Consider the following 19,495-nt stretch of genomic DNA (forward strand, 5'->3'; position numbering starts at 1 on the left):
ACTTTTCAAACTGATTTTTCTTTTTTTTTTTACAGGGGAATAAAAACTCGTTGTGTTGTGGAAGACGAGACGCGTCCCTCCTGCGACACTGATTATTTATAAAGTATAATTTCCAGGAGCAATTTATACGTTTTCTGCATGGAAGTGTCCCAACGTTCCCTTCGTGTCTCCATGTTTGCATCCCTTGTTGCTGGAACTGATTTAAGTTTGCAGGAATTTCTCATTTTCCAATGAGGAAAATGGAGGATTATGGATTTTCTTATTCTGACTAAGATTAAATGAGCAACAGATGAAGGCTGAGTTACGTCTCTAGACTGCAAACAAGCACTTTTTGTTTTGTTTTTTTCTTTTAAAATACCACAACTCAATCAACAACAGAGTACTAGGGTCATGCTAAGAAAATAAAAAATAATAAAATCACAAGAATAAAGTCAAAATAATACAAGAATAAAGTCACAATTATATGAGAATAGTCAATATTTTGAGAATAAAGTCAAAATATTGAGAATAAATTCGAAATAATATGAGAATAAAGTCATAGTATTTCCAGAATAAAGCAATAATATGACTTTATTCTGGTAATTTACAACTTTATTCTCATGCAACTTTGTTTGAGAATAAACATTTTTATTCTCGTATTTTAATATGACTTTATTCTCTGAATTTTATTTGATCATTTCTTAGTCCTAATACCTAATCTGACCTTTTGTTATTCTTCAAGTTTCTGAGGCTTCATAGAAACCAGATTTCTTGTTTTTCTTCCTCTTTCTCAAAACTCAGCAGCTGATTTCTAATGTTTGGATGAAACTGACAATCTGCTTTCAGTCATTGTTCACAAATATCCGATTTCAAAGGAATTTTTGCATTTTTAAATTTATTTTTTGTAAATAAATGAAATGTGATATGACGGCCAAAGATACTGAACTGATTGTCAACTGTGAGGAGTGTGTAAATTATCAATCTTATATGTCTTTGCTAATTTATTTTTGCTTTATTTGTGGACACATAGTATCTTATTTATTTTAATTATTTATTCAATAAAGGATTTGTTAATTATTTGGGTGTTTTCTTTATGCATTTTGTGAAATATTTACACAGAAACACTGACAGAAGTACTGACCCAGTTCTCAGTGCATTCAACACTTTAGGCTATAAATTTCCAGATATTTTCTTACATTTCTAAATAACATTCTAGGAATTTGAGTTCAAAGTTTTAGCCTCGAAGGTCAATTAAAAATAAGGTTAAATTATCTGAAGGTCCCACAATTATGAAAGAAAACAATAAGAAATGGCTTCTGATGCTTAGCTCTGAGTCATTTCACTGTCAATCTGAAATACACTCCTAATCTAAATGTCATTTTTATTTTTTTGTAAGTCCTGGCAGCTATTATATTATTTAAACATTCATCCTACTTCAATAAAGTTGTAGAAAATCTAATACTTTTCCTTACTTGTTTATTTTAAGTAACTATCCAGAAATAAAGAAACTAAGAAGGTAATACCCAGAATCTTCAAAAAGCAAAACCACTTGAATTTCAGGATGACAGCCATTTTTCAAGATGGCCGCCATTTTGACCGCCTATATGGTCACACTGTGATAACTGAAGCAAAGACGAAAAGCTGCTGCTTTGTGTCATCAAAGCTCAGAGGTTTGTTCCTCTGCAGTCATGTGGACACAAGGCTGACCTTTGCCCTTTGTCCGCTGACCAGAGGCCTGACAGAGGACCGGCTCGATGCGTCCGCTTAACTTGTAACCCCTGAGGTCAGAGTTCGCTCCGAAGTCAAACGCTGTCCAGTTGGTCGTTGTGTGGACGGCGATGCTGGAGGGATGACGTCATAAACGCCGAGAACGAAAGAAGGAATCCCTGGAAGAAAAACAGAAACTGACGTGAAAATGAAAACAAAAGTAATTTAAACAGGAAACCAGCTGCAAATATTAATACAGAAATGTAGAGATAAAACAATAAAGCTGAAAGAATAAGACAACACAGACGGACGGATGGATGTTGACTGGTTGGATGTGGATGGATGGATAGGTATTTAATTTACAGGACAGAAACTAAATTAAAAATAGCTATTGTTTTTCCAAACTTATTCAAATAAAATCCAGGTTTTTCCATGTTTTTCCAGGCTGCCTTTACAGAAAAGTGAAAATTTTCCATAATGAAACCTGAGAATGAACGACTGCTACCACAGACATCTGTGGTTTTCTGAGTTCCTGTCTTGTTTACGGCTGAGCTGACGACAGCAGTCGATTCATTTCAGCCGCCTGGTGAACATTTAGTTGCTTAAACGTCTATTGTGGCCGATCCTCAGACCAAACATGGCGGCTAACTGAGCTGAAGAGTAAACACTGATCTGACTAAACGAAGCCGAGCGCAGCTGGACTCAACGACTGTAGGGATGACAGCTGACCCTTTGTAACACTGCAAAAACACAAAATATTACCAAGTATTTATGGTAAAATAAGTAAAAATATCTAAGTGCGCTTGACATTAGACAAAACTAAATTACAAGTAACTTTTCAGCAAGATATTGAAGCTTGTTTTAAGTGAGTCATTCCTTAATACTGATGGAAAACTACTAGTTTGACTTATTTCACTCTAAAAAGTGAAAACTTAAACATACTGCCATTTCAGCAATATTATAGATTTATTGAACAAGATTCTATTTCTTGTTGAAAAGTTACTTGTAATTTTGTTTAGTCTTATTTAAGCCATTTTCACTAGAAATTAAACTTAAAAATACTTGGTAAGATTTAGCATTTTTACAGTGTAATCCTGAAATGAAATCATGTAACAAAGCTCATGATGAGTCTGAGTTATGATTTCACAGTACATTGAGTCATTTCATAGTAAAGTTTTTTTTAAATGAAGGAACTGGTTTATATCACCACTTCTTGGTAATGTGACACATTAAATCCGTACTTCTGCGTACACTGCAAAAACACAAAATATTACCAAGTATTATTGGTCAAGTTTCTAGTGCAAATATTTTGTTACACTAGAAATAAAACTAAACTAACTTACAAGTAACTTTTCAGCAATATATAAGAGTTTTAAGTCAATAATTCCTTAATATTGATAAAGGACTGGTTGTGTTGGTAGATTATTTTAATATTAAGATGGTAAAAATGTTTGGTTATAAGTGAAATAATCTGCCAGTGGAAATAGTCATTTTTCATCGTTAAGAAATAATTGACCTAAAACGAGATCCTGTTTATTGCTGAAAAGTTGCTTGCAAGTAAGTTTTGTCTTACTTCTAGTGAATATTTTCACTATAAATACTTGGTAGGATTTTGTGTTTTTGTAGTGATAAGCTTTGCGGTTTCTTTGAAAACTGGAATATTAGGTAGAAATGCTGTCATGGTAACACTTTATTTACAGATTCCTCCCAATCATGTCTGAACATTACGGTTTTTCTGCAGTTAGGAAAAACCCGATGTGTAAAAAAAAAAAAAAAACACAACAACAAATCTGCATGCCTCTCAGTCCCTCCGCATCTTCCTGATTGACTATTCCTACGCGAGCACGCGGGTAATCGTCTATTGAGAGCACATTTCCTTATCAGCGTCTGGCACGCTGTCTGAATCCGTTATCACAATGGAGCAGATCGGCGCAGGCAGCCCCACGCTCTCCCGGCTCCATAAAGAGAGCGTTTCTGGAGCTGGGCGCCAGCCGATAGGCCCTGAGCTCTTTATCCCCTTAAAGCCAATTCACCCTTTGCATGTTTAAATATCTCAGCTCAACCCCTGCCCTTCCTCTCCCATCTCAGCACTCGAGCCGCCCTCCTCCTCCTCCTCCTCCCAGTCTCAGCGGGTCCGAGGCTGAGCTGTGGCTGTAATCGACCTGCAACGTGGGAGCGGAAGATGCAGGTGCAAGGGCTGCGTGTCCGCTGCCAGAGGAGGGGAGTTCTCCATTGTTGGGCTGGACAGCACCCTCTCTCCTCTGGAGCACCCTGTGAAGGAAGCAGGGGGCGCACAGAGACAATCACGCACCCTAATCTGATTATGCAAATGTCTACTTCAAAAGGCAACACTCTGTAACCCTCAGCAAGTGGTGCAGAGGAGGCAGAGGAAGCAGCAGGAATGTGAGCAAATGCACGGTAAATTCCTATGAAAATTAAATTAAAATAAATCAGAAAACAACGATTTTTGCTGTTTCCATCTCAGGTTGCTGTGTCCCACCAGGGGGAGGTGTAGGAATGAAGACATTCGCGGTGTGAATGGATGCTGACTCGCTCAACAGGGATTGAATCCAGTATTCAAACAGCCATTGTTTTTCCAGCCGCCCCCGAATCTAGCGTCAAAAGGGAATCTACAATGTTAATGAGGGGGACGAAGTGCACAGCTTTTAGGGGTTTTTCACACCTGATAGATTTGGTTCGATTGGGGACCAAAGTTGTAACATTTTCTTGACATTTTCAGCTGCTGCAGTTAATTCATACCAAAACCTGTTCCCCCCCTCGCCTGTAGGGGCGCTGCACCAAGAACCACTAAAAGAAACGACACAAAAGCCTAAAAAAAAAAAAACCAAAAAACGAGCGCAACGTCCTTCTTGACAAAATGTAGAAAAAAATGGAGCAGCGTCAGATTTTAGTGGCGGTAGGATTTAAATTTCGTCTTTGGTAAAAAATAACGAGCCATTTCTCACACTAGCACAAGATCCTTGTGAGTTTGTTTTTGTTGTATTTACTCAGAATGCTCTGCGCTAAAGTTTGCTTCCTGCTTTTGGAGCGGTCTCCAGTCTGCTTGATGTTCACATCTGCATTCAAACCAAGAATAATGGTGTTTCCACACCTGATAGTTCTGTAGACTCGGTTCGATTGGGGACCAAAAAAAGAAAAGAACATGTAGCAAAATGTGGTGATTCAAAGTGGTGCCTTGGTGGAGCTGAATGTAAATGTACACTACATTTTTCTAATTTTGATTATGAATTTTCTTCCACTTCATTCATGTAAAATACTCACACAATACATTTGTGGTCATAGTGCAAGAAAATGTAAACATATATAATTTTAAAGTGAAACTAAATCAATAAAAGTTGGAGAAAATGTGCAAAGTCAAATGTATTTTTTTTATTTCCGTTTTATTTTTCTTCTAAAGTGTTTTAATGCATGACATAAATAAATGTTGATCGATCGATTGAACAACAATTGCCAGAGTACCTTGAAAATGATGTTTATACCTTTCTGAAACAATAATAGCTAGACTGGCAGCTCTAAAGCTGCATTCAAGCTGGTTTATTCTGATGAGAATAAAACCACAGCTGGGCTAAATGCATCAAAAATGTTCTGAATCACTGTGACGATCATTAAGGGGAATGCTTACACATTTACCAACAACTTCCTCGTATGACACAACATTGTTTAACACTTGATGTTTCACATGATCACGGTTAAATAAGCAGAAAGAATCTGCCCACAGCAGAAGTTCAGAGTCTTTTCTTTTCAGCTGGATTTCTTCTTTTTCAAGAGGAATTGTCTCTTTCCCAACATATTTTAAACCACCATGAAGCTGCATATCACCTTTTTTGTCCTGCTGCTTCTTTCTGCAGCCAATGGAGGGAAGATTTTGGTATGGCACACAGATGGAAGCCACTGGATCAACATGAAACCGGTACTGGAAACACTGGTGGACAGAGGACACCAGGTGACAGTCCTGGTCCCGAGCACGTCGATGTTCATGAACAGCAGCGAACCGTCTCGTTTCCGCTATGAACCGTTTAACGTCTCCGTCTCAATGGAGTTCAAAAAGAAGTTTATTGAGGAGTTCCTCCTCTTTTCCATCTATGAGGTCAATCACATGAGCTACTTACAGATTTACAACAAATTCATTGGTTTTATAAGGACCAACATGGATTATTTCCTTAAATTCTTGCATCGAGTGGTGAAATCAGAAACCATCATGAAGAAGCTGAAGAAGGGAAACTACGATGTGTTATTTGCTGATCCGATCTACCCTGGCAGTGACCTGGCAGCGGACATGTTGGGAATCCCCCTGGTCTTTTCTTTACGTTTTTCCTTGGCTCATAACTGGGAGAGGATGTGTGGGCAGCTACCTGCTCCTCCCTCCTTCGTCCCTGGAATCATGAGCAAACTCACAGACAAGATGGACTTCTCAGAGAGACTGTGGAACGTCCTCTTCTATGCTCTGCAGGACGTCGTAATGCGAAACTTAATGTGGAGAGAACTGGATAAATATTACTCTGAAGTCAAAGGTGAGAAAAGAGAAAAATCACCATATAATTAACCAAATATTCTAAAATATATTTTAGAAATCGATTGTTCAGACAATCGATTGATCGGATAAAAAAAATTGCCACATTGCGGAGATTAACTATTCAACCACTTAACGATTTTAAGTACAATATTAGAGGTGCAAATAATTAAATTCCTTTTTAAATAGCAAAATAAACACTTTATAGCCAAAGTGCAAAAACATAGCTTTTCTTTAGAGTGTGTTTGATATTTTATATATTGATTGATTTTTACTTTAATTAATGATTGCATAGAAATAGATGCTCACAGAATATTTTATATATATACGTAATTTGAAATGGGTGAAGCTAAAACTGTCACTTCAGGACTTTTGGGTAAAACATATTTACAAAGGATTTATTATTTTTTTATTTTAAAAGGTATATATTTATTGTATGGTTTTGTATTAAAAACTGCTCTGAGTGTGTTGTTCTTCAGTAAATCGCCTTTATTAAGTCTGCATACTCCAGTTAGCAATTTACTAGTGATACTAAATTAGTTGACGATTATCTCAATAACTGATTAATCGGGATTAATTGTATCAGCCCTATCTAAAATCTAAAATCTGTTTTTTTTTGGGAGGGATGGAAACTCTTTAAATTAGTTTGTGATTTTATACACAGCAACCTTTTCTGTTTAATAACATGCTGTTTGTATCAGGAACACCCACCAGTGCCTGTGAGTTGATGGGAAAGGCGGATATCTGGTTGATGAGAACCTACTGGGATTTTGATTTTCCTCGTCCACTCCTCCCCAACTTTAAGTTTGTTGGAGGGATCCACTGCAAACCAGCTAAACCTTTACCAGAGGTAGAATAAATAATGACACCAAATTAGTGCTGATGTAAACAAAATAAATGAGATGTTGAAATAAATGACTGTTTTACAGGAAATGGAAAAGTTTGTCCAGAGCTCTGGAGACGCTGGTATCGTTGTCTTCTCTTTGGGATCGATGGTCAAGAACCTGACCACAGAAAAGGCGAACATGATCGCATCGGCGCTCGCTCAGCTTCCACAAAAAGTAAAAAAAAAAAACCATTACTGCTCTGATTAACTTCTGCAGTTAGAATCATCAATTTAGACATTTTATTACGTCATCTTCATCCCAAACTAACTCTGGACTCCCACATAAATCCTTGTTAGTCTTACACTAACACTTTATGACTAAATTTTCACTTTCGGTTCTCAAAGTCAGTTTAGTAGTCATTTCCTGTATAAAACTGAGAATTAAAGGAGAGCAAGAGTTTTACACTGCAAAAACACAAAATCTTACCAAGTATTTTTAATCTAGTGTACTAAGTGTATAATATTAATTGAAATAATTTGCTAAAGGTATAAGTGCTTTTTTTTTTTTTTTACATGTATCAAAACATCATACTTCTTGCTGAAGTTATTTGTAAGTTAGTTTTGCCTTATTACTCTAAAAAATATTTAAAGAGCCATTTATTTAGTCATGCACTGGTTTGAAGGTAACAGATTTACTAATTTATGTTCTTATTTTCTCTTATATTTTCTCTACATTTTGATCTTGTACAGCGTTTTGTGACCGTCTGTGAAAAGTGATTTCTAAATAAATTCATTGATTAAGTTGTTTTAACTGGTTGATTTCTCAGCTCAGTTTGGTTAAAAACATGTTTTCTTAAACGGTTGCAGGTGCTGTGGAGATACAGCGGAGAAAAACCCAAAGGATTGGGCTCCAACACCAGAATTTATGACTGGATCCCACAAAATGACCTGCTGGGTGAGAAATTTTAATAATCCAACCTAGAGGCCTCTCTACAAAAGTATTTTATCGCAATATTTTGTGGTACTATTGTGATAACAATGAAAATTATGAATAAAAGCCGTTTGTTACCTAGTTTTAGGTAGCTATATAGCAAGCCTTCATTGCGACACAAACTCAGATATTTATTGATGGTCTCATGGAACAAACTGTAAAAATGACATTTCTGATGATACTGTCAGTTTTTTAAAACATTTTTTGTCCACCCCACGTATTGAGGTCATGTATTGTGCTGAAAACAAAACATGACGTAAAAAAGCCCTAAGTCTCAAACTAAAGAGTGTCGACTGTACAGCACTCACTTTATTGTTTAACTTCATAATTCAGCTGTTCCAACATGTAAATATGAGAACAAAGTTATTAAAATGATCTATTTATTAAACTTTTCCTTCATCAACAAATATTTAATAATGTTGGTTTGTACCAGGCCATCCTAAAACCAAAGCTTTCATCACTCACGGTGGGACAAACGGGATCTATGAGGCCATCTACCACGGCGTTCCCATGGTGGGAATCCCCATGTTCGGGGACCAGCCAGACAACATGGTGCACATGGAGGCCAAAGGAGCTGCAGTTACTGCTAAACTGAAATTTATGACAAATGAGAGCCTGAGAGACGCTGTAAACACCGTCATCAATGACAAATCGTAAGTACTACATTATCTTTGGGAAGTGTTTGTCAGAGGAGGGGCTGTAAGGGAAAGCTGGATAAAAAAAAAAAATTCAATTCCATAAAAATGTTAATCTTAAATGCATCCGTTATTTAAAACGTAATATACACTAATTGATTAAATGTTATTCCTGATGCTCATTTTCTGACTGGCTGCCAGTCGAATTCATGAAGCTGCTTTGCTCCTCAAGCCAACATTTCTATCAAGAAATGGTGGCTGCTGGACCAAAATAATCGTCCAGCAGCCCACAAGAAAAGCCAAAAGAACTGTGGAAGTAAAATAAAATTTGATGTGATTAATCTGAAATATCACATAATTTCTTATAATGAAAAGAGGGGATTATCTGGTAATAAAATCTTACGCCAGACTAAAATCAGACTGTATGAAGCAGCATTTATGCTAAATGAGTGTAATAATTATTGAATAGTGAATAATAAAAAAAAACATTCTAAACATAGATGTTCATATAAGTGTGTGTGTGCGTGCGCGTGTGTTTTTTTTTAAAATTATTATTATTGTCTGTGAGTTTGCAAAGAAAGTCCCTGACCAGTGTTGATGCTGTTTTGGGAAAAGTTTGTGAACCCCTGGTTTAGGGTATTGACAATGTTGTAGAAAGACTAAACGCCACTAGATGGCACTGTTTCTTTAACAAATGTCTCCAGCTGTGAGAGTTGAGTTAAACAGGTTCCAGTTTCTGGTTTAATGTTTTATACAGGAGGAAAATTTTAATGTAGCTATCCAGAATTTGTTCCCCTCATTTTGCCCAAAATTCACCCGCAGCTACAAAGAAAACGTGATGCGACTGTCCAGAATCCACCATGACAGACCCATGAGTCCTCGGGACGAGGCCGTCTTCTGGATCGAGTTCACCATGAGGAACAAAGGAGCCAAACACTTGAGGGTCCAGGCCCACAAACTCACCTGGTACCAGTACCACAGCCTGGACGTCCTGGCCTTCCTCCTTATTATAGATTTGCTCCTCATCTTCATCCTCTTCAAGAGCTGCAGCTTCTGTTTCAAGAGATGCTGCAGCAGAAAAAAGACAAAGAGAAAAGCAGAGTAACATCTTTTTTCTTTTGACCAACAGTATAATGTTCATAAAATACTATTTTTTGTTACGGGCTTTTAATGTAGGTTGTAAATCACTTCTACTATTCTTGTAATACAGTATTCCTTATGCCTCTGCAATGTAAATGCATATTGAGATGAGAATAAGCTTAAAATGTGTTGGATAAATGGTAATTTTAAGTTGCATTACAACTATTCATAGATTCAAACTGATTTGTGACTAAAACAAGTTGCTTAAATTCATCTACATGTTTGACAAGTTAGAAAAATTAACCCCATTAGTCAAAAACAATCGAACACAAAACAATCATTCTCTCAAAACTACAAATGTAACTTTTTATTTCAGCTATTTTATGTAAAATTTTATAACTTGAATTTCAGTTTATGCCAGAATGAATGTGCCATGTTAAATTTTAACAGCAATATGGAGGGTGGGGTGGAACAAAGATCATTTGACCTTAATAAAACAGCTTCACATTACAGCCATTGGTGTTTCTTTGTCATTGTTTTGAAATACTAAGCTGTTCTTCTATGTCTTTAAAAGTAAGACTAAAAATACTCACCTATCATTTGGCTATTTATTGGTCTTTATTTCAGAAATTTTTGAAGGGGACAAATAACAGATTCTTTTTTCATATTCTCAACAGTTTTTATCAGGCGAGTCTGTTATCTTACATTATTCCGTACAAAGAGCAGCAAGTCAGAGTTCATTTGGTTAATCAGTATCTTTAAGGTGCAGATGTTAAAAACACAACAGCTGGTTTATCACACAGCCACCATGGAGCTGCGTCTGTCTGTCTGCATCCTGCTGCTGTTTTGTGCTGCAGAAAACTCAAATGGAGGGAAGATTTTGGTGTGGTACAGTGACGCCAGTCACTGGATCAACATGAAGCCCCTACTGGAGACACTGGTGGACAGAGGACACCAGGTGACGGTCCTGGTCCCGAGCACATCGCTGTTCATGAACAGCAGCGAACCGTCTCGCTTCCAGTATGAACCTTTTGACGTCGACGTCTCATTTGAAGAGTTAGAAAAGATTATTGAAACTATTATTCACTTCTTCATGTATGAAATGGATTTTATGAATCCCTTTGAAATTTACATAAAATTTTATAATTTAATGAAGAACAATAAGAACATTACTTTTAAGTTTTTGGATGGCGTTGTGAAATCAGAACCCATCATGAGGAAGCTGAAGGAGGGAAACTACGACTTGTTATTTGCTGATCCGATCTACGGCGGAGGCGACCTGACTGCAGACATTTTGGGAATTCCTCTGGTCCTTTCTTTGTGTTTTTCCTTAGCAAACAACTGGGAGAGGATGTGTGGTCAGCTTCCTGCTCCACCATCCTTCGTCCCCGGTGCTGCTAGCAAACTTACAGACAAGATGGACTTCTCAGAGAGACTGTACAATGTCCTCTTCTACACTTTGCAGGACGTCATGATGGAACAAATTCTGTGGAAAGAAATGGACAAATATTACTCTGAAATCAAAGGTAAGCAACTCATTAGTAATTTCAGAGTATTCAAATTAGAAATACAAAGTTTTTCAATATAGACTTGTAAACATTATTTCCAATCAATTAACTAATCATGTCCTCTCAGACATTCTTTTAGTGTTGTAGTTTAGCCGCCATCCTAAAGAGGGCGCCGCTGGTCATCCAGCCTATTGATACAGAATTAAAAATGGCGGCATTGTCCCAGAACGGTAAAGGGGAACGGTACAAAAACAGGCTTGCAAATGTATATTATGTGGTTCTGTTTTGAAATATAAAGATTTAACAAGCTTCTTAAGTTTTATCTTTAGTAGCGCTCAGTCAGCCGTGCTGCGTGGCGGAGCAGCGGGTAGTGAAAACAAGATGCGAGGACATAACCCGAAAATTTATAACGTGATGTTAAAAGATTTGATGCTAAAAAAGCTGATGGTCGTTAGTTAATGCGCTTCATGGAGCGAAGTTTTAATATTCCTTCAAGAGTAAGACATGTTTTTGTTGATGGGGATTTAAGTATTTCCAGGGCTTAAAGTAAAAAAAAATCCTGAGCCTGAAACTTATAGTGATGATAGAAATTAACTATACTGTTGCTATTGCCACAGTTTAATGAAAAGTGTCTTTGAATAGTGCAAACAATTGCTTCTAACAATACAATTAACAAGCTAAACACTCAAACATAAATAAGACTTCAGTACATTTCAACTCAAAACAAAATGTAAAATGTCTGTGCCCTAAAGGTTTGCCTTACAGACAAAAATCCCTGAACATTAAATAAGAGTCCTTTCAGTCAATGTTTTTGCAAGTAATTTAGAACATGCAACATTACCAACGATCAGTGTTTCCCAACCTTTTTCGGCCCAGCGCCCCCCCAGCCTTTATCCAGGTCCCTCACCGCCCCCCACCAAAGAATTTGTAGGCTACTTTGCACTGACTATTATTTTATCATTAATATTACTATCACTATTGTAGATGTTTTGATTTTTATGCTTGGTTCTGTATTTATCATCAAGATAATTTCCCAGAAAATAAAAAAAGTCATGGGAATAGAAATTATTTTCCACAGGCGTCTACGAAAAATGCAATAAACATTCAAGTTAAAATTGGTAGGCCTAGCAGCAGCCAATCAGAGTGGAAAAAATATTCATGTTCTTTGCCATTTTCTGGTTGTTAAATATTCCACAAAATGACCAGATGAAAGATGTTCAACATGCCAGTTTAAACTTTGATCTAYTTGCAAAACGACTGAGCTCTGCAACATTAAAACATGGATAGAACTGTAACTACATTAATCATAGCTCTTCTTCTCTTCAGTGTTTGTCAGTTTCTGGTGGTGCAGCTCTGTGCTGCCTTCAGGAGAATGGGACATCAGAGTATCATCCATAAAACTTCCCCCGCATGCCATTTATTGTGCAAACCAGAGCTTTCAGTGGAAAAACAAAAGTTCCAGATCCTTTTAATGCCATGCAAATATGAGACAGAAACATGGATTATATCTTTATATAGACCTGTCTATTGGTTTATAGATTAATAGTTTTACTGGAAAAGAAATTACAAAGAACAAATCTGGTTCTTAATCAAATCCTAATGAGTCAAATTGAAAGTGTCATGAAGTCACTGAACACCACCATGACATCAACACTGACATGGAAAATAATATTGAAGAAATAAATATATCAAATCTAGTTAAAAACATAAATAAGTGCTAAGTTATTTACTGTTATGGTCTGTAAGATATATTTATTATCAGTATTAGATATGGTCTCAACAAACCAATATTATTTTACCTTTTATCCGGAAATAGTGTCTGTTTATTCTTGCCTACAGTCCTCTGTATTAATTTTTGCTCGAAAGGTCTTGCCATACCAGTTTATTCCTCTGCATTTACTTTGGTTTCTTAGTTTATTCTTGCATTTTGTTCTTCATTCATTTCCATTTAGTTTCCTTTTATTAGTTTTATCCTCTCTTGGTTTATTGCTATGTCCACTTTAGTTTCTTTCCTGTTGCTGCATTTATCATTTATTGACCACCAGCCATCTTCACTCATCACCTGCTGCGCCGCCTAATCATCATGTGTTTCACATCATGTGTTGATTTTTCACTGTTCAGCGTCGGATTCTCTGTTTTTATGCCATAATTCACATCTAGTTCGTCACTCCGTTTTATGTCCCGCTTCTCCTGTTTCAGAGTTTTGTGCAATGTGCGCCTCGGTTTTTTTTTTTTTTTTTACCCATAAGGTGCAGGGCGTTCGGGAAGCGTATCGATGGGGAAAAGGCAGACTGACATAAACCTTTTAAAACAACGGAAACAATTTCTGCATTCTGATTATTGAAATTTAAAAGTGCTGTGGTACCGTTGTTCCATTACACCCGTTTCATACCGGACCACTTACAGTTCCGGTGTTAACGCTATAAAATGAACGCTACAAAATACAGTTTTAGCAAGTTGCTCAAAGTCTAAACTGGTATTGTTGTGATTGTAAGGTGCAAGGGCGTAGGAACGAGCCTGTCATTGGGGGGGACGCATATCGGAAACCTGACAGATCAGTAAATACCTTGAGCAGAAATGTCAAACAATTATGACATCAACACATCAGTAATGCGTTACTCTAATCTGACCCTTGCTTCAGTAACAAGTATTCTAACATGTTATTATTTACAATCCAATAATCAGATTAAAGACAGTTATGCATAGTATAATGACCGTCATTCCAGGATGAACACTCAGTTTAGAATTTGCCTCACAACTAGCAAGCTAAATACTCTGGTAGCACAGACAGGCTAACAGATTCTGAAATATCTTATTGGTCAAAAGACATTTGATTATTGGTCAAAATGCATCGATATAAATTGACTGGTAATTGAACTGGTTCTACTTCTTTCTAAAACCAAAGTAGAAAACAGCTCATAAAATAGAACTCGGCAGTTTTAAACTCAATACAGCAGTTTGACCAACAAAACTAAAATCTAAAAAACAAGTTTTGTTCTTCTTGAACAACTCTACATCAGTGCAACAGTTTGATCTACAAAATAAATAAAAATTATACTTTTCACGTCTAACAGACCTTTAGCTCCTCACTGTTAACTCAGTCTCACTTTCCAGCTCTGCATTCAGTAACTTACCAAACATGAGCCATAAAAACACTGAGGCAAAAAACCTAAATGTTTTTTTCCTGTCATTTTCAGCCGCAAACATTTAACTGAAATATCTACAGATATGCGTTTCTGTCTCTGCCTTCCTCTGACTCTCTGCAGCCTGATGTTCCTGCATGGATTCATGGATTTACAACAGACACTACAGTGATGTACAGTGTCAGAATGTGAACTAAATATAAAAAGTATGTTTTTATCATACAGAATGAGAATTTAAACAACTTAATTTTCAGATGTATACATTATTATACATCAACTCTATTTACTATGTAGCAATAATTTTCACTAATTTATTTTAAAACCTCTCCTCAAGCACTTTTCTTATCATTTCCTAACCATTAACCTTATAGTGTGGAAATAATGAAAAAAATATTGAAACGTTGAAAGAAATCAACCTGACATCGGTCTTCATCTGTTCTCCTTTCTGGTTTTATTGAAATTAATATAATTTTTATATCTTCACACTCTGAAACTCCACCTGACTCTCCTATGTCTTCCCTGACCTGCTCCTCTCATAATAAAATAGTTTAGTTTATTTAAAAATTAAAAACAGTTAATACATATTTCAATAAACTAAATGAAGACCTCGTCAGAGCTTCTTCACCTTTCTTCATCATTCTAGCACTGCTGTTCTCCTAAATATCTAAATAATATAATATAAATACATGTTAAGTGGTCAGTATGATCAGGTTTTGCTCACTTTAAATAATAAAAAGGCTAATTTCGCTGCTGTTTCAGTCTTATTCTAAATCATTGTGACTAGACTAGCTAACTTTTAAACAGCAGTAAAATTTTGAACATGTGACAATCCCAGAATTAAAACCGCTTACCCAAAAAGATTTAGTTCTATATATAAAAGTAAACTGACAACAAGATGTTATAAACGAGCGATATTCATGGCAACATTCCTGACAGTTTACCTCATTCAAACGGAGTTTCTCTAACTCCGTCTGCTGCTGCCTTTACTCTGAGCCGTTCAGAGGGGGGAGGGGAGGGGGAGGAAGCGCTCTGCTGAATGCGATGTTGTGCGCCTTCAAAATAAAAGCATGCGAGTGGAAGATTTAAAAATTCTTCGCAACTGCGGTGAAATTATTGGAGGGGACGAATGTGACTGTCTCCAATATTGGGGGGGACATGTCCCCCCCGCTTCCTACGCCTATGGTAAGGTGTTAAGTTTACCTTCGACCAAACGCCCCCCAAAAGAATCCCAGCGCCCCCTGTTGTAAAACTTTCCGCCAGCTTCCCGCTTGTCCTCTTTCCTCTAGCCATGCCCAGCGCCTCTTGTTCTTAATTCCTTTCTCAAGTAAACGTGTTTCTTTACCGGGTGAGACAAACTCCATCTTCTTTCATATCACATTTGATTTAACCGCTGAACCGAACGCATGCGCTTCTTTTCTACAAACCGGTTTACAGTCATTGGTCAAGAACAAGGGAGCTAGAATTCTGATTGGCAGAAGACATCTTTGTAGACGGAGCTCTTTAAGCCCGGAGACTACAGTTTGGTTGAGGCGGACCGTTTGATCAAAACCCGGAAATCCGGCCCCCGGCCGGAGCTCTTTAAGCCCTGTATTTCGCATATTTTCATATTTTATTTTTCTATTTGAGGTTCCTATTTTATTATATCTTATAAATATCTAAGTTTAATAACGTGAGAACATCGCAATGTTCTGTTTACTAATTTAGATAATTAGTAACGAATTTTACTAAGACTTAATAATTTTTTATTAAAGTCATCTTATTTTTTAAAAATGTAACCCTTTATGTCATGAAAACCGCCCTCTTAATGCAAACTCAGGTTTTAAAGGAAACGACTGCTTACTAATAAGATCAATCAACTTTAGATTAACTCATTAATCAATACTATGCAACTCTATTTAATTTTGTATAAAACAGCATAGAAACTTTAAAACCTTTGCTTTTTGTTGTGTCCGCTGTAACAGGAACACCCACCAGTGCCTGTGAGTTGATGGGAAAGGCGGATATCTGGTTGATGAGAACCTACTGGGATTTTGATTTTCCTCGTCCACTTCTCCCCAACTTTAAATTTGTTGGAGGGATCCACTGCAGACCAGCTAAACCTTTACCAGAGGTGTGGTTATAATCCACCATTTCAAAAGTTGTCTCAAGTTTTTAAATAAATAATCACAAACAAAATACAGGATAAAAGTCAACTAACTGCCCTAAAGACTGAAAATATTACTATTTTGCAGGAAATGGAAGCGTTTGTCCAGAGCTCTGGAGATGCTGGGATTGTTGTCTTCTCTTTAGGATCGATGATAAAGAACGTATCCACAGAAAAGGCGAACATGATCGCCTCAGCACTCGCTCAGCTTCCACAAAAGGTCAAGAAAATGCAGATAAGATTATCTGTTTAAATCAATGTAGAGTTTCTTTATCCAACTTCCAAATGTAGATGTAATCCCAAACAACAAGATGTCTGACTTACACATACTTTGTTTTAAAAACAAAATACATCAAAACTTGATTAAAAACAAAAACTTGTTTTGACCATTTTTAGGTGCTGTGGAGATACAGTGGCCAGAAACCCGAGACTCTGGGTTCCAACACCAGAATATACAACTGGATCCCACAGAACGACTTGCTGGGTGGGTATATAATAGCATCCATCACATTTTAGCATCACTGGTGCTAAAATGTACATCAATGAGATGAACAGAAACACCACTCTGCAACGACAATTATGGCACTGCTAAAAATGTTTCCAAATGTTTCCCTTGAAAATTGTTATTTGGCCTTAGCTTCTGATTGCTATACAAATGGATCTTAGCTTAGTTTGGTTTTCAAAGATTCATTATTTTGATCCAAAGAAGTAGCTCAGAAGAAATGTAAGAATCTGTAGTTATGGTGTTATTAAAAAATGTTTCATGTAACCTTAAATAGCAGCTAGTTTGATTTTATCCATAATTTTCATAAAAATTAAATATGAATGTTTGATAACGTTGTTTCCAGGTCATCCTAAAACCAAAGCTTTCATCACTCACGGCGGTGCAAACGGAGTTTTTGAGGCCATCTACCACGGCGTTCCCATGGTGGGAATCCCCATGTTCGCTGAACAGCCAGACAACATGGTGCATATGGAGGCCAAAGGAGCTGCAGTTACTGTTAAACTGAACTTTATGACAACTGAGAGCCTCAGAGATGCTGTAAACATGGTCATCAACGACAAATCGTAAGTTGTTTTGTTTTCTTACGTGCTATTTACAATTTTTAAACAAAAAAACTATTGGTTTGATCATCATTCTTGATGAGTAGAAGAGGGAATGTTGAATGTTGTGTTATGGTGTAAAGCAGTTAGATCTATCTTATGCAGCAGAGGTCTGTGGGCCATTTGTGACTCTTGGAATAATTATGTGCAGTTCATTATCAAAACTTCGTCATGATACAAATTTAGCCTTACAGGTCAGACAGAGTATGAGGATGAAAACTTTTTTGGGTAACAATTTATTTGAGACATAAATTTGTTATAAAAGTATTACTGATTAAACTTTAGCTTTAATAACATAAAGCTACATAATTTTTAAAGTTTAATCAATAATACTTTTATAACAAATTTATGTCAGATCATGATTTCTTGGTTAATGTGAAGTTGTCATAACAAAGACTTTGTGAATAATGTCAACTTTGTATTAAAAATGACATTTACAGAATGACACATTATGACATCAGTCATAAATATTCATGACAGGTGTTGTGTCATGTTTATGACGGTGTCATGACAGTCTTATTCACAACCCATCAAATAAAGTGTTACCCTTTTTTGTTTTAATTTTGGTGCAAAATGTGCACTAACCTGAGAATTTTATACCTTATGCCCAACATAAAATATTTGGTTTATAGTTAATAGTATCACAAACATCAAGCATAATTTACACAAATGCAAACTTGGAAACAACTATTCATTAAACATAGTAAAATATTGTAACCAATGTCTTTTTAACTCATCCATCCGCAGCTACAAAGAAAACGTGATGCGACTGTCCAGAATCCACCATGACAGACCCATGAGTCCTCGGGACGAGGCCGTCTTCTGGATCGAGTTCACCATGAGGAACAAAGGAGCCAAACACTTGAGGGTTCAGGCCCACGAACTCACCTGGTACCAGTACCACAGCCTGGACGTCCTGGCCTTCCTCCTTATTATAGATCTGCTCCTCATCTACATCCTCTTCAAGAGCTGCAGCTTCTGTTTCAAGAGATGCTGCAGCAGAAAAAAGACAAAGAGAAAAGCAGAGTAAAAAAAAGATTAATCCCTTTTGTACAATAAAATCTAAAAAGAATAAAAAGACGTTTTCTTGTGTTGTTCATAGCAATGTCTCATTTCTTTAAGTATATATACTTAAAATTATGAATTATTAATAAAAAAGTATTTCCTGGAAGGTTTATTCCAAGATTTGATCTGAACTGCCTTGATATCACCGGTGTCCTCATAAAAGCTTTCCAAGAGTGACAGTAAAGGAGTTAAACAGCTTCACATTACAACCACCGGTGTGTTTCCTTCATCATTGTTTCATCTTTTTCAGTAACTCTCTTCTCTGCTGGTGAATCTTGGGTTTCTGCCTCCTCTGGCTCTAATCTGAAACAGTCAAACAGAGTAAACACTTCTGACTGGAGGGCAGGACTGAGGATGAAAACATTATTCATTGAACACCCTGAAACACTACAGACTCCATCAAAAGGGATTAAATCAATATTCAAATGTCTTATTGTTTCTTTAGACCCAGTTTCAGTAAAGTAATCTGCATGGGTCATGAAGGGGACAAAGTGCCCACATTTGAGGATTTCTAAGACTTTAGGTGCTGAAACAATCAGAAGTGACATTTTCCTAGAAACACTGATTCCCAAAAACTCCTGAATATTCACAAACCAACTCTCCACCGACTGTCTAAACAAAATCACGATAAACTGACACAAGTAAGGTGAGTTCCTTGCTCAGGTTGGACTCTGCCAATCAAAGTAGTTCAAGTATCTTGTTTCTTGATAACAACTAAGCCAAAAAGTTACGTTCTCATTTCACTGGTCCATGTGGTTTCCAAGTCTAATAACTGATCTTCAG

General features: G+C 36.7%; 2 protein-coding genes and 1 long non-coding RNA gene across 4 annotated transcripts; 2 read left to right on the plus strand and 1 right to left on the minus strand.

The window, feature by feature from the left end:
- Positions 1 to 1,743: 1,743 nt before the first annotated feature.
- LOC103469918 (uncharacterized) lies at positions 1,744 to 15,384 on the minus strand. Its single transcript, XR_534424.2, has 4 exons — positions 15,342 to 15,384; positions 11,160 to 11,235; positions 9,633 to 9,737; positions 1,744 to 1,865 (listed from the first exon to the last, which is right to left on the minus strand). It is a non-coding gene; the product is annotated as an uncharacterized LOC103469918 (long non-coding RNA).
- Positions 5,102 to 9,774, plus strand: LOC103469917 (UDP-glucuronosyltransferase 2A2-like). 2 transcript variants are annotated; one of them, XM_008417981.1, is made up of 6 exons: positions 5,102 to 6,218; positions 6,919 to 7,067; positions 7,147 to 7,278; positions 7,911 to 7,998; positions 8,468 to 8,687; positions 9,492 to 9,774. In XM_008417981.1, the coding sequence occupies exons 1-6, from the start codon at positions 5,510 to 5,512 to the stop codon at positions 9,772 to 9,774; spliced, it is 1,581 nt and encodes a 526-aa protein (XP_008416203.1). In that variant the 5' UTR covers positions 5,102 to 5,509. The 2 variants fall into 2 exon arrangements, with proteins under 2 accessions (XP_008416203.1, XP_017162176.1); XM_017306687.1 differs by having other exon boundaries at positions 5,102 to 5,966.
- On the plus strand, positions 10,400 to 18,702 carry LOC103469916 (UDP-glucuronosyltransferase 2A2-like). Its single transcript, XM_008417980.2, has 6 exons — positions 10,400 to 11,275; positions 16,362 to 16,510; positions 16,632 to 16,763; positions 16,940 to 17,027; positions 17,392 to 17,611; positions 18,395 to 18,702. The coding sequence occupies exons 1-6, from the start codon at positions 10,519 to 10,521 to the stop codon at positions 18,675 to 18,677; spliced, it is 1,629 nt and encodes a 542-aa protein (XP_008416202.1). The 5' UTR covers positions 10,400 to 10,518; the 3' UTR covers positions 18,678 to 18,702.
- Positions 18,703 to 19,495: the final 793 nt, after the last annotated feature.

Source organism: Poecilia reticulata, linkage group LG9, assembly GCF_000633615.1.
Source record: "Poecilia reticulata strain Guanapo linkage group LG9, Guppy_female_1.0+MT, whole genome shotgun sequence".
In the NCBI taxonomy this organism is placed as follows: Eukaryota; Metazoa; Chordata; class Actinopteri; order Cyprinodontiformes; family Poeciliidae; genus Poecilia; species Poecilia reticulata.

Coding starts and splice junctions, on each gene's coding strand:
- LOC103469917 (XM_008417981.1), top strand. CDS start 5,510: ATGAAGCTGCATATCACCTTTTTTGTCCTGCTGCTTCTTTCTGCAGCC. Junction 6,219..6,918: donor ATATTACTCTGAAGTCAAAG/GTGAGAAAAGAG, acceptor TGTTTGTATCAG/GAACACCCACCAGTGCCTGT. Junction 7,068..7,146: donor CAGCTAAACCTTTACCAGAG/GTAGAATAAATA, acceptor ACTGTTTTACAG/GAAATGGAAAAGTTTGTCCA.
- LOC103469916 (XM_008417980.2), top strand. CDS start 10,519: ATGTTAAAAACACAACAGCTGGTTTATCACACAGCCACCATGGAGCTG. Junction 11,276..16,361: donor ATATTACTCTGAAATCAAAG/GTAAGCAACTCA, acceptor CCGCTGTAACAG/GAACACCCACCAGTGCCTGT. Junction 16,764..16,939: donor TCGCTCAGCTTCCACAAAAG/GTCAAGAAAATG, acceptor GACCATTTTTAG/GTGCTGTGGAGATACAGTGG.